The sequence below is a fragment of the Falco naumanni genome, chromosome 4 (assembly GCF_017639655.2).
Source record: "Falco naumanni isolate bFalNau1 chromosome 4, bFalNau1.pat, whole genome shotgun sequence".
NCBI classification, from domain to species: domain Eukaryota; kingdom Metazoa; phylum Chordata; class Aves; order Falconiformes; family Falconidae; genus Falco; species Falco naumanni.
Genome location: NC_054057.1, coordinates 35,435,618 through 35,455,302, shown reverse-complemented (window position 1 = coordinate 35,455,302; position 19,685 = coordinate 35,435,618). Strand labels below are relative to the sequence as shown.

Sequence of the window (19,685 nt, the reverse complement as noted above, 5' to 3'; positions counted from 1 at the left end):
TTCAGAGCAGGAATGCGTCCTTTTGTGTCTGGAGGAAGCTGGCTGTGGGCACAGCTCTTCCCCAAGAATCTCCAGGCAGAGCTGTAGCGTGCTTTGAAATGTTCTGAACCGGGCTGTGAGTTAATGAAGCACTCACTGGCTCCACTCTTCTGCCCCTGCCCTGAAAAGGGCAGAAGGACAGAACCACCCAGAAGACAAGTTAATGGGGAAGGGAAGGGCCTCCATGGGTGGTGGTGGGGGGTGTCAGTCCAGCCTTGCTCATCTCTGCCACTGAGAAGATGAAGGCTCTGGCCTTCCGAGATGGACTTGCCAGAGGAGAGCTATGCCTGAGCTTTGTCCCTTGGCTGGCAGCTTTGTCCCTTCATCCCTGGAATAAAGGGTAAGTCATAAATACGCTGCCGGGCCTGGGAGACAGCATCAGCAGGCAGGGGAATCGGTCCGAGTTATGATTTGCTTTGTAAAACAGAAGCAACGGTCTTTATCGCATCAGCCAAGAAGTTGTGCAAGTCTTAAAATAACTCTGCTTTAATTCCTCTTCCGTTCCTGGCTGTGCTGTGCCTCGGCGTTGGGCAGCAGAGGGACGTGCTCCGGCCGGGGCAGCCTGGCTGTCCCTCTCCGGCCGCTGGCTGAACCCACGCGCGTGGCCAGGCGCTTCCTCTCCCGGCCCGGGGGAAGGTGCAGCTCCGTGCTCCTACGTCTCCCCTGTGCTGCTGACTTCCCACAGAAACCCTTGACAAGGTACATCAGGCAACAGTGAGGGATGAGATGTAAAACCAGCCCATAAATAGTCTAAAATCTCAAGTGTCAAGCACAGGCAGCTCCCAGTGAGAAAGTTTAACTTTTATGACAAGCCTTAACCAAAAATCCTGATGGTTAATTTTGGAGTAATACAAGGGGCAGCTATTCTTCCCCACTTCTAAAACGAAAGAGCTGTCATTTGGGGAGACCTGGATCCACAGGGGTGAGAGGCAGCAGCCGGCAGCTGTCAGAGCCTCCCACAGAGTCACCGCACACTGGTTTAGCCTGACTCCAAGATGCAGCTGCAGGTAGGTGTCATCTTCTCGCCTCGCTTTCACATGCATGAGTACTGCAGATGCCACTCCTGCCATGACTCCATTTTACCGGTAACTTCAAAAGGCAAATTAGTCCAAGAGAATAATTTTCATGATGATCCGAACACGAACACAATAATAGAACGATTTGCATTTCGGTATTTCCACAACTTACAGTACCACAGTGTGACACTGTGTACCTAACTTGTGCTTCTGCAAAGATACTGGGTCTACGCATTCCCTCAGTTTACAGTCACCGCTGAAGGCACCCATCCCACCCACCCACCCCCGAGCAGACAATGCTTCCTGGTCTTAAGACGCATCACAGAAGACACCCAACAGTACCTTCAGCTGACTAGGTAGTCAGACTCTTCAAAACCCATTAACCTCCCCCACAAAGTAGAGGTCAAAATATCAAAGCTTACGTCAATCCTGTTTTTACCTGAGGAAAAATGTCTTTTTTCAGTAACATTTACACCGACAGATGTCTTTTCTACACAGGGGTATTCAGGTAATTTGTTCTTAAGCTGCAGGTGTTTTTATAGCCTACACATCAAAGTATTAACTTTATCTTAAACTAAGTTTATAACTGGAGTTGAACAGGACATTTGATGTACTATGCTGTTTCTGTAACAGAATACCATGTGTGCATCTGTTTGAAACATTTATTTCTATCTTCATAAATACATAATCTTCTAAACACTGTGCAAGGCACCAAAAAATTAAGTAAAATCTTTTCTTTTAGAGTATTTTAATCTCTTTTGACTCAATGAAGTAAATAAGAATCTGAAACCACCTATTTGCCAATTACAAGCCAGCAGTTAAGGCAGGTACCATTGATACAGTGCATGAATTTTCTATTGCAGATATTTAAACAAGCAGCGTTTTACCATAGAGTGCATATACAAACTGAATTCCAAACACCAGCAACCCAAGATAGGCACCTAGTTATGAAACTTCCTCGTATGTGTAGTAGAATGCCAAAAGTTCTGCCATAAAGTGCAAAGACCATGGACAATAACACTTTCTTCTGAGCATTTTGATACCAGTAACATAATACAATGGCTAAACATTTATAAATGTGGTTTCCATTACAAAAACATGTTCCACATAAAAGCTTCATAATACAATCCAGAAACAGAACTTGTGCGTGTACATATTTAAAAAGTTGAAGCTGTACTGGCATACATAGGTACCGGGTATGTATTTGCTGACCTCTACAGATACACACTAAGTTCATAACCAATTTACACGTACAGTCAAGATAATTCCACTTTGAGCACCGTGACATCCACTGAGTTCTTCCATTTGAATGACGATGTGTAGCATCTGCCCTGCTCATCTGCAACTGAGCATTGCCTGTAAAATGATCTGGTTCGCAGCTCTCACCCAGCCCTCCCCAATAAACGGAACCTAAAATTAGTGTCTTCCCAACACAAGCACATGTCAGATGTGGACAAATACATTCATGGTCCCAAACTTAAAACAACTGGTAAGAATTTCACAGTGATCTGGTTAAGGAAGCACAAAGACAAATGATTACATTTAAGATGAAAACTGCCCTAAAACTCAAATGAAGCTAAACTGTTACATGATGAGAAGCTAAAGGAACAAAGTATTAACCAATTAGAAAAGTGGCTCTGTCCCAACTAATAACAAAAAACCTACAGCAATAAACTTAGGGTCCTACTGCTGCAGCAGCCTTTGAGGTAGGTGGCGATGGCTTAAATCGAGGTAGGTAAAGTCCAAACTTGTTTTCGATCCCTGCAAAAGTGGCAACTGCCAGTTTGTAACCACCAACATGGTCAGGGTTAGGAGCAGGGAGCGTGATCCTAGATTTAGGAACTGGCTCTGATCCAGCTGGTTTTCTGCAAAATAATAAAAATGAGAAATTAATTTCCACAGAGTAAAAGTAGTATTCACAAAAATCTCCTCCATAAAGTAATGTGAAGGAGACATCTGAGCGTATCTCTCAGTAACTAACTAAATTAAATGCTACAATGTAATGAGAAATGCCCTGTTTTAAAACCTTCCAGAACAGTTAGGAGCCTCCGTGTTGATTCAACTATGGCCAAATCCAAATAAGATTTGTAATGCGTTAATCTAAACTGCGTTGTGGGGGAGGAGGGGTTCGTAAGTCTCTGCTACAGTGCACGACCACTCCAGGAGCCTAGCAAAGTCTAAGTAATTTTTGTGATGGCTTTCGAACTACTGTCCCCAAAGATTCATGAACAGCCTGCACCTGCTCCTGGGATCACATTCAACAGCAATATACACATCCATCTGTATCATCAGCAAAGGCAGGAGGCAGAGCTGAAGCTCCAACAAATAGGTTTTGGACTTGGTGACACACCTATAGACTGTTTTGGATGTCAAACGTCCTGCCCAATCAGGCACTCAGATCCTCTACCAAACTAATGAGGACTAATGCAGAGCATATTCTAACCTGGCAGGCATGACATTTCCCCTGCAGTTATATCCCCAGCCAATTATTTAGCCTCTCACCGTCTCTGTTGACACTAACACAGGTCCCCAGCTTGAAACTGTGATACAAAATGCGGTAATGTCTTGCTGTGAAACAGGTACTGGAATATCATCCTAACTTCCACCAGTGTAGCGTGGCATAAATAAAATTTACAAAGCCTTTGCAACGTGTCCTCTGTAATAGCAAGACCCTGACTCTGACATGTCAAGGAGCACCAAGAGCCACACAGAACCAAGTGCAGCTTCAAGGTCCCAAGCAGGTTCAGCGAGAACATACTTACACTCCCCCAAAGTCCACGTAAAACCATCTCTGCAGTAGCTCGTAAGTCACCAGAGTAACGCCAAACTGAGGAGAAGATCGAAACACACGAGCTTGAAAGAAAAGAAAAGAGTTCCTAAGTGACAAAAACCACAATTAGAAATAGCTTACTAATCCAAGCTCTTTTACACACCTCCTGCTCCTTTCCACAGAGCTTTTGGACCTTCCTCTCGAAGGATCTTCGCAAAGCAGTCTACAACACCGCTGTAGGTGGTCTGTCCCGCCCGGGCTGCCACCTGTAGCCTTGTTTTGATTACATCTGCAGGGGTCACCAGAGAGGCTGCAGGCATACCTACACAACACAAAAATCATCAGGTGGGTACCACTGACTTGCCACATATGCTACACACCTTATTTACCCAGGGATAGCTGTGCTTTGTGTCCTCACATCAGGAGAATCCAACAACATCTCATTTAAGCAGAAGCTGCAAAGGAAAACAAGCCACAAGAGGCAGCCGCTGTGGATGTGGCTTCACCCGGAGAGAGCTTCTCCTAGAGGAACAACCGTATCACGTGCTTCCTGCCGAGCTGGGAGGCATGGGCTGGATTTTTCAGCACTAACCAGAAACTTGCATAGTTAATAAAGCAGAAAGTTTTTGGAGGTGAGGTCGATCTTTCCCTTTCCTTTTCATGCCTCTCTGTGGTTCCTGGCATTCTGGTTGCACACTGTGCTAGAATAGCCTGTACACATGCACACACACACCCCCACCCTGCAGTAATGTCAGCGAGAACTAGATAATGCTGTGCATGCTCAGCAAGGCATGAGAGCTAAGGTTCAGAAAAAAGGGTCATTCTTCTCATTAGGGATGGCAGACTGCTCAGCTGCAAAGCCACAGCTGACATCCTCAGCAGAACACTTGGAGAAAGATTTAAATTTACCCTGGCAGATAATCTTCTGAAAGCAAAAAAATCCAAATTACCAATGGGTGGTATTTCTAAAATCATTCCTATCCAAAATGGGGCTGCCCATGTTTAGAATTGAAAAAAAAAAAAAAAAAAAAGCTGCCGCCCCCCCCCCCCCCCCAAAAAAAAAAAAAAAAGCACTAAGACTGTACCCAGAAGACACTGTCTCTTACGGTTTTATTACTTTTCCATTCTGCATCTGTTCCAAACCAACTTGGTCAGACATAGATGCATAAATCTCCTTTGCTTTCTTTTTTTTAGGCTTCATAATTCTGTAACAACTTTTGTCCAAACCAGCGTGGTCTGGCTGCAAGCACCAGAGCACTCTTCCTGCAGACTGCTCTGAGAGATGTAAGTGTGTGCGTATCACCAAAATAAGAACCCCTCCGCCTCTCCCAGACCCCCCAAAATAACGCACACGCTGAACTTGCACAGCTGTCAGTCTGGCAGGCAAGTGCTAAAACCCAGCAAAGGTTTCTGAACTCCAGAAATGTTGAAATTCCTCTTTGCTTAGCCTTACCCACACCAGGATATTGGTTGAGTCTCCAACTTAAAGCCGTACTTTTGCCCTTCAGAAGCCAACCAGTGTTTTCAAGGAAAACCAAAGGACGTACTTAGAAACAGTTCTGCTTACTACACATTGACTTCCATCTCCTTATTACTGAGGATATTTTGCAGTTAAAGATGTTTTTAATCCTGCTTTTAGGAGCTATGTGTACAGGACAAAAGACTTTACAGACAAAAGTTTACAGGTCTCTGCTGTGAGGAACTTACAATCAAACTAAGACAAATGGCACAGCAGGAGCTTACAATAAAAAAAGGAGGAGTGAGGGGAGGAGAAGGAAGTTCACGGAGGCAATAAGCAGATGGAGCAAATCAAGGAGAGATCCTGTAGCTGATATTAGGATTATCTCAGAAAACACCATGGCACAGCAGGTTGAGACATCTGGTGAACAGTGAAAACCAGAAGCAGATCAAGCTAGATAACATGCATGTTGTGTATGTCCCTAACAGCAATGAAAAGGAAGAAAACAGACCCAGCAAAAGCAACACCCGCTGGCAAAAGACGCAGGTGCATATCTGAGCACGGCCAGCGTGAATACGCCATTACCACAGGCTGTGGAAAGGCCGTGTTTCCCACACCCAGACGGAGCTCATGCACACATCTGAAGCCTGACGACCAGGTGAGATTGCCGGCCAGAGCAGAGACATCAGCCCAGAGACCAAGCCAGCGTTTCAGAGATCGCGGGTTTCGTTTTGTCTTCCCCTTGACTTTCCTGTGGCAATACTGCGGACACATACACCCCCACCACGCTTTACTTGTACCCAGTAAAACAAATTCCTTGGTTTTGTAAACAGTACGATGAGTGCTGTATCTTTAACAGTGTAATTTGCTCATGAGAGTTAACCTAGGATGGGATTCACAGGAAGCACTGGATAAAATTCACGTTATAGCTAGTTTGGTAAGCCATATCAGCAACAATAAAGACTGCTTCTGTGCCTGAACTTCAAAGGGATGGTTATCTCAGTCTGCAATCACCTGACAATAGCTAGAAAGAGAAAAATAGGAAAATCTAAGAAATTACTTGGCTTAAAAATGCCAGCTTATGTTTCAAGTCTGTAAATATGATCTAAAGTTCAAAAATTGTTTTGTTCCATTAAAATGGGTGAGAAATAAGCTGGCTGTAAGCTCCTGTTGGGGGGCTTGGGGGCTGGCTCTGGTTTGGGGTGGGGGAGGGGAGAAGACAAGGGGGTTTTAAGCACCAGTCATTTGAACACAGCTGGTTTTCCTGGTGCCAGGTCAATTCCTTTGGACTACGAGCTACTGAATACACAGCTATGTGCTTCAACAAGACAAACTAACTACTTCTTAAGGCCAGATGCTGGCGATAAAAGGTCCCTGTTCCTCAAGAGACATAGCCCCATGTACAGTCCTGATAAAGAACAGTTTCCCCAGGGAGAAGCAAGCTTAAAACCAAATGAGAAAACATAGCCAGACCACCTATCTGCAATGGATTCATGCCACTCCATCATTTTTCTCACCTGGCAGTTGCAGCAGCCTGTCAGAGGCCATGCTGGAGGAAGAACTTGGCTGCAGCTTGGTGAGACCAAGCAGACCTCGATGAACATGATGGAAATACCCCCTGATGTGAGCCCTCTGACTTGCTACACACTCCCCCAAAGGTCCTGTTGCACAAATTTTCAAGCCCATTTGTTTCCTAAGGGGAAAACCCTGGACACAGCAGGACTCTCAAGCTGCCCTCTCTAGGAAGCAGCTACTAAACGGTGCTCCCCTTTGGGAGTAGAAGCTGGGTGCCGTGCCAGGGACCAGCTACGCATAGACACAGAAGCAAGCTGAGGCTAAAAAGTGTGTCTCTGACTTTTCCCTTAGGCTTTGGTGCACTCCAGTTAAATCTGTGACAAGTTAAGCATGGTTTGGGTCTCCTATCTGCTCTGCAGAAGACTAAACTAAGAAAGTGCTCAAGATGACACTCAGCACCTCTGTCACATCTAGGTACACTAGGAATCGGCAACCTGTGGCACAACAGAAATGTTTTCGAACTTTTCTGTTTTGTTTCATATTTTAAAAAAGCGGTAAGGGTAAAATCCTCATGAAACCAAGTAACTGCACAGGATACCATGGCTAGCAAGTAATTGTTGTCGTTTTGTCACACTTTATGTCACCGCGTTTGGACAGCTATACTGCCAGCATGGCTTCTGGACTCTATATACCAAAATTCAAGAGTCTTCTGATCCTAAAGAAGTTCACGAATGACATGATTTTATTTATAAACCTCTTCAACAAAACTTTACCAGTCAGTCAGACACAAGCCAAAACCAGCACAGTAACTTCAATAGGAATGATGATACGTGTTAACAAAACATCAGCACTTAAATCTTTCCCGTTCTTTTGCCTCCTGAACATTATGGTTATACCAAGAACTTAACAGTGTCTTTATTTTTAACCCCAATTCACTCCACAGCATGGTAGATGTCTGTTATTTAGGCACAATATTAAAAAATACAGTATAATTGCATATAATTCTTCAGAGCTTTTCTAAGTTCTCACTGCCATAACGATTGCACTGCAGATGCAATATAGTGCCATGCAACAAGAAATTTGGGCACTTACCAGCTATTGATCCAGCTAAGAGCAGGTTTCCAGGGCTAACCCTCCCATCTTCATTTGCAAATGAAGCTTTCAAATGAGCATAACAGGGGAAGTAAATAGCAGAGAAGGGGATGTCACGCAAAAAACATGCCTTAGCACCCTGTGTTGAAAAAGAGAACAAGTTTTGAGAATATGCAAATTTAACACTATGGATTACAAACAGCAGAGAGCACAGCAACATTGTATTTTTGTTTTGTTTTGTTTTGTTGCAAAGGGCTTACAGAAAAAGCAATTTCTTCTCTCAGAATTTTGAGATCCATGTTTTTCACCCTGCTGAGGAGACTCTGTGTATTGTTTCTTGGTTCAGTAATTTCTGTCATTGTATTTATCTTGTCTACTTGTTCTCCCTCACTCCCTAGCACTGTAGTTATTTGCTGATAATAGAGAAAATGTCATGTGTTGGAGTAAACTCTGATAACACCTTTGCAGAATTTTAAATAGTTCACACTGTAGCTGTGCACATGTAGTGGGAGTTCAAGATGTGTCTGAAGTAGACTGAGCCACAGGACAGGTCTGTCACCTCTCATTCCCACTTATAGTAAGTACTTTAAGGAAGATAGTGCTTAGTCCATGCATCTATGCAGACACTGCAGTTGCTAATGCAAGGGAGAGAGGGAAAGAAAGAGCATAGGGACCTACCACAGAAAAGTGACAGGATTAATCACTTGTGATTTTTAAAGTACAAGCTATCTAGGGTACAGTTTGTTCCAAGTTTCAGTTCTTACTGTTGAATTTGCCCTGCTATCAAGTTGTGTAAGCAGTACAAACAGCCATCAAAGTTACCAGTAATGCATCTGGTTTCAAAACTTAAGAGGGTGGAAAACAGGCAAGGAAAGTTTTGGGGTAGTGGCAAGCAATCAACTCTGTTCCAAGCAGGGGGCAAAGCAAAAAAGCCACTAGGGGAGGTCAACCAAAATAAGATACCAAATAATACCCATGCTCTAACAGCAGAAGGGACTTGCACTCTGCCTTTCCTCAATATGGAGATTCAGAGGACGCCAGAGCCCGAACACACCAGGACTGAGACCAGCAGAAAGGCACAAACAGGAGGTAGCTTCATAAAATGGGTAAAATCTTTCAAGCTCGATCAAGAAATGGTTCACGGATGAACCTAAGCCTCTTCTCTTTGAAGTAAGGGTGGAGTCACGGTGAAACTGCTCGAGGTACATCCATAAGCCCTCCGGAGGTGCCCTTGTTACTGTACTTATCTTGTATACAGATCTACTGGGGCCGTGGCTGAGCACCAGACATTTCACAGGGGACATGCTAATATCCACAGAATTTAATTAAATATAATGATATGCCTGGACATATCTGTAAGCTTAGCTGGTACTATAACACCAGTTCAAATATAGTGCTTATTCAAGTCGGATGCTGGTTACCAAGCAAAGACACCAGAGCTGCAAGGTACCAGGACAACTGAAAAGCTGCCTTTCAGCAAGGCAAGGCAGGGGCAGGCGAGCGGGAGGTGTGGCAGGAAAACCAGGTCCTGCGAGCCAGTTCACGGGAGATGCTAATAAGTGCAGCCTGCAGTCAGAGAATGCCTCTGAGAAAATAAAGATTTCTCTAAAAACAGCCATTAGATCTTCTAGTAAGACCTTCTGTGTCACTGACTCACTGAACGCAGTGAGCGCGTCGTGCTCTGCTCCAGCCCCAGCTGCTCTCCACCACGCTGCCTCAGGTTATTCCTTGACATTTTCAGACCAAGAAGGGACTGCCTCCCCTGACAATCCCTTCATAGGTTAATGACCCTGCTGTTCAGACCCTTTGCCTTGTTGCTCAGCTGGATCTGTCTGATTTATGCTGCCAGTCACTGGTTCTCGTTATGCCTTCCCAGATACACTAAGGGAGATGCCGCAGAGGAACCTGATGCGCTGCTGTTGCAGCCGCTCCGCTGCTCGCCCGCATGGAATGGCATGATCAGCCGCGGAACAAAGTGATGCTGGGCTGGATTCTCCTCATAAAGTTACCTGCAAAGCCCACACACTTTACCTTGAGGGCACAGAGATGGTAAAACTTTTGTATTGTATTCACCAGAGACACAAGAGTTCTGGCCTCTCGGTGCACAACAGAAGCCCATTTTACAGTTTACTTTTAACCTTCACATAAAAAGAAAAGACCAGGGTTTACCAAGTTCTGTATGAAAAAAACAACGTTTTAACGACCAAATGTCTGCACTGTATTTTATCTCACAGAAAAAAATCGTGAAACTCACTAATGAAACCTTCACAGACCAACACGGTTTCTTCAGAAATTTATTTTTAGAGCATGCTTTTCCTCAGAACAAATCTCCTTGCTGCCTTTGCCCTCAGGGCACGTTACTTTTATTTTCTTGGCAATGCTGTCATTAAACACTGCACGCATTTTTCCCTCTGCATTTTTTTCATACTCTGAGATACCTCGACAAAAGTTAAAATAACTTACGGAAATCAATAAACTCCAAACGTGAGCAACTCTTAACTCAACCCGAGCTGCTAATATTCCTCCCCCTTCATTAACAGGCTCTTTTTCATGGGGCAGAAACGGCATATTGTTAGTATTGCTAATAATGTATGTTCAGGTACGCAGGGAGGGAGGGATGATCCATGAACTTGGTTGGCTCAGCATAAACAAAACCTGGATCAAAACTCGGGTCCGCTTTAATAATAACGCAGCTTGGCTCCAGTCCAGCATCGCAACAGTCTAAAGTTTCCCCCCATCGTTCAGTTTAAAGTCTGGGAAAGCATGTTTAAAAGCAGGCCTCATTTAACTTCAAGTTAATCATCCGCAACCAGCCTAGGCCAATTAGGAAGGCTTAGGGAGATCGGCCACAGTATCTTGAAAAGCAAAAGAAACATTTATTTTACTTCCCGCACCTTTTTGATGTGGACAACATGCTGAAAGCCAAAAGGAGTTTTAATCAATCCCCAGAAAGCTGTAGGGATCATCTGCCGAGTTTATTCTGGCAGCCAAGGTGCAGACCTGCCAGGCATGAAATTGTTGGGAGATCCTACACACCACGACATGTGCCTCCCTCACACAACAGCCAGTTGGCTCCCATCTTCAATCTCTTTAATAACCTTAAAGCTCTTAATCTCGGCTAGTATCTCACTGAATAAACCAGCAGAGGAAAAAAAACCCCGATTGTCAAAGATTCGGCTAAATAAGCCCAAGTCAGTGCCGGGGCAGGTTCTTTAGCATGCTAATTCCTGCTTATACCAGCTCTACCTGCAAATAAGGCTCTAAACAAACTATTTCTATTACAAGGGGAGGGTAATTATACTGACAAAGGCACCTCTGTGTCGGGTTGGGCAGAAGGAGCCGGCAGGTCTGGGAGACGCAGGCTTAACCTAGTCTCCTGCAGTGAATGCACATTGTCTAGTGCAGGGGGGAAAATGCCAGACTGGGGGGACCTAGCAGCATTCAAGACAACAGTGGTGCACCTTGTCTGAGAGGGTTATTTAATGCTTCTGGCACCTGTACTTACAGCCACCCCCTCTTTTTCTCCTTTACAGGTTTAGAATTTATTTGGCATGTATAATTGTTATTTTGATCCTATAGCTACAAACAATAGGCAGCATGTCATTTCTTGATCATTTTGCATTCTTCTTGGGTTTTACTACAGACTTAACCCTTTGGAATCGGAGCCCTAACAGCACCTAACAGGTTTTGTAACAGTTAGTCAAATATTACTGGCATTTGCTTTCAAGGACTGTAATTTTTTCTACTGTAAAACGACATTACCTTAAAAGCTGCTTTAGTGTTTTATTCACGTATATTTACACCAACCAAATATGAAACTGATTTAGCACAAAGTTAGAGGAATAAAATGCTGATTTGAAAAGTTGTGCCAGCAATTCAGATTCCGTTTGCAGACAAAAATTATAGTCTTCTTACCTGGAAGGGCTTTTTTGTTTGTTTGTTTTCAAAGAAAAAATTCTGAAGAGCACGTTCCCATGTATGAGAACACAGTCATAAATAGGCATGGTGGATGCAAATTAACATAACTCAAAACTTCTACTACTCCGTTTCGTATGTTCATCATCCTGCTGTAAACCCACAAATTCAAGAGGTGAAAAACCTCAGCTGTTATCAAAGCAACCACGTGGGAGCTTGGTACACATCCTGTCACCTGAGATTACACTTTCCAGCTCAACACACCAGAAGCTTTATGAAGTTGTCAAAAATAAAAGAGAGATTTCTGAAAGCTTTTCTGACCAGTTTTGGAAATGCAAACTGTGTTGGCCATATCAACCAAAGCCCAAATCTGAGCTAAATACCTTCTAGTAATTGTAATCATAAACATTACCACAACCAACATATCCTTTCCTCAAGGATTCATTAACTACCGTATTATTTACCGTCATCTTGGGAGCACAGAACAACTTTGCTGTACAAAATTATGGAGTGGCGCTGTCTGTTAGGCTGTAAAGCACCATTCAGAATGATTACTTACAAAAAGAGTAATATTTTATTAAACTTTTTGTGGCAGATATTATATGGAGATGAGTTTCTATGATGTACAAAATTAGTAGGTGTACAATGTGTACTTAAATGAGCACTTTAAAGAAGTCTTTCAAAACCAATACAATATAAATTCAACTGACTTTAATGGGACTTTATGCATATTACTGCATAAGATAGGCAGAAGACAGAAACTGTATTAGCTAATCTTGTAAGATTACGTCAATATTTAACCGTGACCAGAAATTAAATAAAATCTATTAAAATACTGAAAACTAGAAATGCATCCTTTCCCATTTCTGCCAACACAAATGACATTTTGCATTAGGTTAAATGATATCTTCCCTGACTGGGATATGTTGTCTCTGTATTATTAGGAGTTGCTGTCATCTCCAGAACATCTGTAGCTAAAGAATTTACTAGTTGTAAGTTTTCATGCCCTGGTGCTTTCATAGCAACAATTACTGGCAGAAAGAAGACAAACAGAGGAAACAAATTCCTTCTGCAAAAGTGCTGTTATGTGCCTCGCTAAAGGAGCAGCTGGGTTTTGAGAAGTATAATGCTTTAAAATACTTATTTACACAAGTAGTTCAGAATTTTAGACAAAGGCAGAAAAAAATATTTGCTTTCTAGCTTTAAAGAACTACAGGGGTTCAACCCAGCAGTTAGCCTAACGAGCTGTATGTGTCAAATCTTTTTATTGCTGGAATTAACACGCATTTTATTTCTAAGCTGCGTATCGTTACAGAATTGCTAGTATCTGAACACCCAGTGAAGGCGCAGTGAATCTGGGAGGAAGTTTTGACTTTAAATTGTTCTACTTACTATGATGGACAATTAGTTGAAGTGAAAAAATCTTTCTGTTTTTCCAGTCCCCCTGGTCTTTAGTTCTTTGGGAGGGAAGGAAGAGAAGGAGAGGAGATCTAAAACATCTGACCTGAAACTCTATGCATCATTATAGTAATTTTCCTTCAAATAAAAACTAATTTTAGCGTTACAAAGATATACCAGGATAATACCGGTCTTCCTGGACAGTCTCCTCTAAGCACTAGGATGTTCTATTCCACTGTGCAGAAGGTTGAGCAACCATGTCAGAAGGCCAGCATGGATGATCAGGGAACTCATGATTGAACTCAAATGCAGAAAGTAAAAAGAAAACAGAGGTGGGCATGGGCTGCCCGGGAGAAATACTGAACCACTGCTTGGGCATGCAGAAAATGAGTCAGAAAAGCCAAGGGTCAGCTGGAGTTCCATCTAGTAAGCAATGTGAAGGGGGAGTAAAATGGGTTTCTGTAAGCACAGCAGCAGCAAAACGACAACTAAACAAATTGTGAGGCTGCTGCTCAATGGGGGTAGGAAACCTAGCTACAAAAGTACATGGAAAAGGCAGAGAAATTACTTTCACCCTGCTTTTTACTAGTAAAATCTGTCCTCAACCCTCTCAGCTCCACAAGCTTACCAGGAAAGTCGGCAGAAGCAAAGCACTACGTACAGACAGAGCACTTAAGCCATCTGCACATACACAATCCGTGAGACCAGAAGAGATACCTCCGGTGGTGCTGAGATAGCTGGCTGGTGTCACTGTGAGGCAGTCATTACCTTCAAAAGGTCAAGTCAGCCAAGAGGGTTCTGATGACTGGAACAAGACAAACCACACCCGTCTTGAAGAAAAGGAGGAAGGAAGATCTGGGAAACTACAAGCTGTTTGGGCACACCTCTGTCCCCGGGAGGTTTATGGAGCAAATGCTCTTGGAAGCCATTTCCAAGCATATGGAGGGCAAGAGAGAGATTGGGAAAAACCAATATGGATTTACCAAATCACGGCTGACCAACCTGTTTGCCAGACCTGTGGATGAGGGGACAGCAATGGATCTTGCACACCTTGACTATAAGCAAGACTTTTGGGATGGCCTGCCATAGTACCTTCATAGCTAAATCAGTGGAGCAGGAACTGCACTCTCGGCGGATTAGCGGATTAGACTGAATCAGGGCAGCAGCTAGTGTGCTACAGGGCAAGGCTGCTATCCAGAGACACCATCAGAGGATGGAGAAATAGGATGACAAGAACATCATGAAGTTGAAATTAGCAAATGCAAAGTCCTGCATCTGGACTGGAATAGTCCTATGCCGCAGTACAGGTTGAGGCTGAGTGGCCAGAAAGCAGCTTTGGAGAAAAGATCTGGAGGGTACTGGTGGGAAAACTGCGTATGGGTCAGCAACGCCTCTCTGCAGTGAAGACAGACAGCTGCCCCCTGGGCTGTAGTAGCAAGGGTGCAAGGGAAGCGATTATTCCCCTCCACTCAGCACTGGTTAGACCACACCTGCAGTCCTGTGTCCAGTTCTGGTCTCTCCCTTACAAGAAAGATGTTGCCACACTGGAGCGAGTCCAGTGCAGGGCCGACAAGCCAGCTGGGTAGCCTACGGTGTTATGAGGAGAAGCCAAGGGAACTTGGTGTGCTCAACTCCAAGAAGAGCAAGCTGTGGGGAGACCTTACTGCTCTCTTCAGCTACTTAAAAGGGAGGGTGCAGGGAAGACAACTCTTCTTGGAAGTGCACAGTGGAAGGACTAGAGGCAATAGACAGAAGCTGGAACATGGCCAGTTCTAATTAGCCATTAGAAAAAGGGTGAGGGGTTTTTGAGTTATTTTGTTTGTTTTAAACCGCGAAGGTGGTCAAATACTGAGTTGAGTTGCCCAGATGACCTCCAGACTGGCTTTCAACGCAAATTGTTCTGATTCTAACATCAAGTCTGCAAGTAGAGCACAGCACAGGTGTCTGCACAGTACTACTGTGAATTGTTTTGTGTCACTGGCACAGCAGAGCATCACGCTAACATACCAATGAATGACCCAAAAGAATATTAATCTCACTAATAGAGAGGGGCATCAAAACTATGCAAAGCCAGCTTCTCAGTGATTCTCAAATGGCTATTAATTTGGACTACAATGCTGGGGTAATTATGATCATAATCAATACAAGATTCACTCAGCTGAATGCAAAAAGGGTTTACATAGCATTTCCTTTGTGAATTTGTTGACATGAGACATAAGATTTATTTCTCCATGCCTTGGTTTTCTCTATTAATGCAAAATGGGAACATTGACATTACCTATATCAGGGGTGTGTGGGCATTTTATTTTAAAATCCACACAAGGTGCTCCACAGGTAGAAATTAATACAAAATAGAAGAATTCAAACAACAAGCAGTAGATCTTATTAAGACACGCAGGAATTTGCCTTATGAAGCTAAGACCAGTATAGGTAATTCTTCACATCTTCTGGCTGTAGTTACAATTAACGAAAGTACATTCCTCCTCGCCGACTACTATATGGAAGACTTACAGATTTTCACCCAAATTTCAGCATAAAAGATTCACAGGAACTAAGCAGAGCATGCTGGATTGATGTATGGTGGTAAGTACAGCTTTCAAAATGATTTATTTCTGGACTGGGAAAAGAGAATTTTCACTGCACTCCTTGCAATGCAGTAAAGGAACAGCACCAAAGCAGAGCAAGACACAGAAAAGCCAGCGTGCAGCAGACTGGATGGCCTGTTCTGATTTAAGAGGTTTGTAACAACACAGAAGTAAACTCACACTGATGAGCAATGGAAACACTTCAGCTCGGCTACGAGCATGCAGACTGACTGGTCATCACAAAAAACCAACTGCTTAAAAATATCAGGGCTCCCATTTTGAAAAATTATCATTATGATACTATTAGTTACAAGTTAACATCATGCCTTCTGGGCTCCAACTTCCTCTTAAATATGTGATATCCCTCCATTTATTCCATCTTCATAAGAAGCCTACTTTCCCCGCTGCCGGCAGTACAGACAAATCATTGATCCTTGCTCTCTGTGGATTTCGCCAGCTCACCATCAGGTTGAGGGAATGCCTTTTCTTCCCATCTCAACACAAGAGCTTTAAGGAAATGCTGTAAGCAACAGAGGATCCTGTCCCTCTGCACAGCTTCTCATACTATCCTGCCCTACTTGGCTTCATCTACACAGTGGCCATCTTCACCCTTTCCAGGGACACATCACCTGATAATCATTAATGAAGATATCAGAAGTTTATTATTTGGGTGGTCGGTGGTGGAAACTGCTGTAGTAAACTGCAGTCAACCCTTCTTAGAGCAGTTTTACAAGAATTTCTAGCAAGTCAAGTAGAAAAGGAGGAACATTATGGTCTTGAACCAAAACTGATGCAATAATTCATTTTTGTTGGCTTTGCTTTCTTTTGGTCACAAAAGAAAGAAAAAAAAAAGTCCAGAAAATATGTAATTCAGGCCATACCAAACAGAAAAACATGAAAACAAAAATAATTTGTTGTCAACAATGAAATGAAATATTACATTTAAATTTTGGGTTGTTAAACTTTTTTTTTTTTTTAAGAAAACTTATGGCGGGGCGGGGAGAAGACATCGATTTATTTCAAATTAAAATCCCTGAAATGAAAAGTCTACAGAATTTTGCTTTCAACACTTGCAAAAGTAATTTAATCAGTTGGTCTGAAATCATGGCTAAGATAGACCAGTGTTTAAATAGCTGGGATACTTACATGAAGGCCCATTAAGCCCACAAACAAACTTCCAAGATCTACAAATAAAACTGTTTTCTAAACCAAGTATCTATTCTGTTCTTCTGCAGCAGTATGCATCGAGTTTTACTTAGATTACTAAAATAAGTACATTCAGAGCTTGAGATACAAGCCGTGTGCCTTGAAAAACAAAAGACAAGGCTAAAACAAAGACTTAAGATGCAAATGAGAGATGCTCACATTAGAGTGAACAGCATGAAAAGTACTGATATACACAAAATCCTCATTCCTGTTTTAGTTTTAAAGCTAATTTGACTCATTAAGAGTAAGCATTCTAAATTTACTGAGACATTTCAGTTCTCATTAGTAGAACACTTATTATTTGATGGTCACTTGGTCATTATATTCATTAAATTAATCTACTAGAAGCAGCACCGAAGAAGGTAGCACCTACGAAATCTAGCCTCGTCTGAACTTCATTTTAAACCATTGATGTCTCTGGGGGTAGCATTTACTGGGGCTGGTGACTTTGATGAAGGAGTTATCCCTGTCTGGCCTCACCAACGCTGCCAGCTTCAGCACAAGCATTCAGGAGGGGACTGGTTTTGCCTCTAACACCACTGTTCCACAAGCACCTCAAGGCAGTATAAAATTCCTCTGATACAGACTGATGGGTTCCCCATGCTGGGAAGCCACTCCTCCCTTTGCCTGGGTACAACCATCCTGAGGAGCTACAGAGCTGGTCTGGGTTCAAAATAAAGTAAGCCATAAGGAGGAAGAAGCTTTACTTCTAACGCGTTAACTGTTCCAGATCATTATGTGGCTACACCAACACTCCTGCTGGCATACGGGAGAGGGGGCAGATAGGATTGCCATTGCTTTTTTGGCTACAGTGCCAAAGTGTTTGGTGGACAACAGCACAAACCTGCCCAGTGACAGAGCTGGCCATGACTAAGGGTGCACTTGGACGCACAAGCCTTCTGACACGGCCTGTGCTCTGCTGGGTGTATGACCGTGATTGCCAGGTTAAATTCTCTAGTTTTGTCAGATCACTCAAGTTTTTGTAGGCAATGGATCCAAACCGGATATACAAATGGACATAAACATAAGGAACAGGGTGGAGGGGAAGACAGACAGAGAGAGAGAGAACAAAAGAGTAAAACCAAAACCCTTCTGTGGCTTTTCTTGTGGAGGTAAACAGACTTAATGAATGAACCAACGAAATGCGTAGCTTGTGATTAAATAACTGCCTGTTTCGATGCAGCATAGTGCTGTAACCAGCTCCTGTTCAGGTGTATTCCTTACAAACATTCATCAATTATCTACTCTAGAAAACAGAAATAATTCAGAATAAGACCCAAGACATTAATGCCATTTAAAAATGGGAAAATGGAGCAAATTCTGCTCAGCCATCAAAGCAGGTATTCAGAAAAAAACCCAACTAAAAATGCTAATTTTAGTAAGTCTTTCTCATTTTATGTTTCATTTTTACTAGTCCAAGTAAAAATCAGTAGTTGCCCTCCATTCCTGCACAGTCTCAGGGATGCAGACTGTTTACCATAGCCATGTTTTCACTTGTAAATGTTGACCCAATCAACACCATAATGTCATTTACTAGGAGTTTACACAATAGCATCAGCTTCAGTAAAACACCTAAAAAAATTAGCAAGTCAATTTAAAGGCAAAACCAACTCCCCATTAAATCTTATTCAGACCTGCAACTTCTCTCCAGGCCAAAACATACATACATCTGCTCGAAGGCAGACTTGCTCTTTGTAATGTTAACAGAACAATTTAAAAGAACTGGATGCCTAAAAATGGAGATAGAATTTATATACTTGGAGGAGGGGGACGGGGCTTATTTGGTGGTTTTCAAAGCATCTTCAATTTAGGTTACACTGCTGTAAATAAGAAACAGAGGAACACTGCCTGCTGCACTGGAAATACTGGGACAAAAATGGTAGTGTGAAAGCTTTCTACCAAGACGTAAGCTGCAGAATCTGAAGAAAGATGGCATTCATTACAACTTTTTTTTCAATACTGTGTGTAATTGCTATCTCAAAGTACTCCAAGAACTTTCATACTCCCCCACATCTAGTCTCCTTCATCTAGAAGTAGAAGGCAGTACGTTAATCCTTTAAATGATTTGCAATATACATCCTATTAGATTCAACAGAAGATGTTTCTAATCCTGTTGCAGTTTAACGTTAAACCTAACTTTGTTTCAACATATTTACGTGTCTATGTGAGGACAGTAAAGTAGAAAGCAGAACTGTTGAGTTTGTAGTATACACTTGTAAAAGCAGCTTTTCCTGATATTATTTGTGGCAATGTTCTTCTAAAGTAGCAAGAAGAAACTTGCTTTAGGAGCTTATTTTTATGTTGGGCTCACTGTCTGTATTTCTTTGCTATTTTTGCACTGCAATTAATTCCCCATCACCAAATTAACAATGACAGCTGGGAAAGTTGCTGATTCAGACACAAAAAAGCAAAAGCACAGCTCCAAAACTGTAAGCTCTATATCATGAAGCAGATGAAAATAGGTTTATTTTTGCACCAGGCAGAACATCAGGAATCACAAAATAATCATCAATAAACAATACTTACACCTCACAAAGTGAGAAAAGAAATCTTAGTCAGATCCACAGGAACCACAGGCTCAAAACCACAAGACAGTTTCTTCCATAAGTTAGAAATGAAAAATGAAGATATACCATCACATAATAAGGAAGAATTTCTTTAAAAGTACAATAATGTCTACCTATGAAAGT

At 42.6% G+C, this 19,685-nt stretch overlaps 1 protein-coding gene across 3 annotated transcripts in view; it reads right to left on the bottom strand.

The window, feature by feature from the left end:
- Nucleotides 1-1,703: 1,703 nt before the first annotated feature.
- Nucleotides 1,704-19,685, bottom strand: part of SLC25A13 (solute carrier family 25 member 13) — a 101,584-nt gene continuing 83,602 nt past the window's right edge. For all 3 annotated transcript variants that reach the window (XM_040590229.1, XM_040590228.1, XM_040590227.1), the window contains 4 exons: nt 7,892-8,030; nt 3,989-4,147; nt 3,818-3,908; nt 1,704-2,920 (listed from right to left, as the gene is read on the bottom strand). In XM_040590229.1, coding sequence (XP_040446163.1) covers nt 2,731-2,920; nt 3,818-3,908; nt 3,989-4,147; nt 7,892-8,030 — 579 coding nt within the window. In that variant the 3' untranslated portion in view covers nt 1,704-2,730. The remainder of the gene's footprint in view (nt 2,921-3,817; nt 3,909-3,988; nt 4,148-7,891; nt 8,031-19,685) is intronic.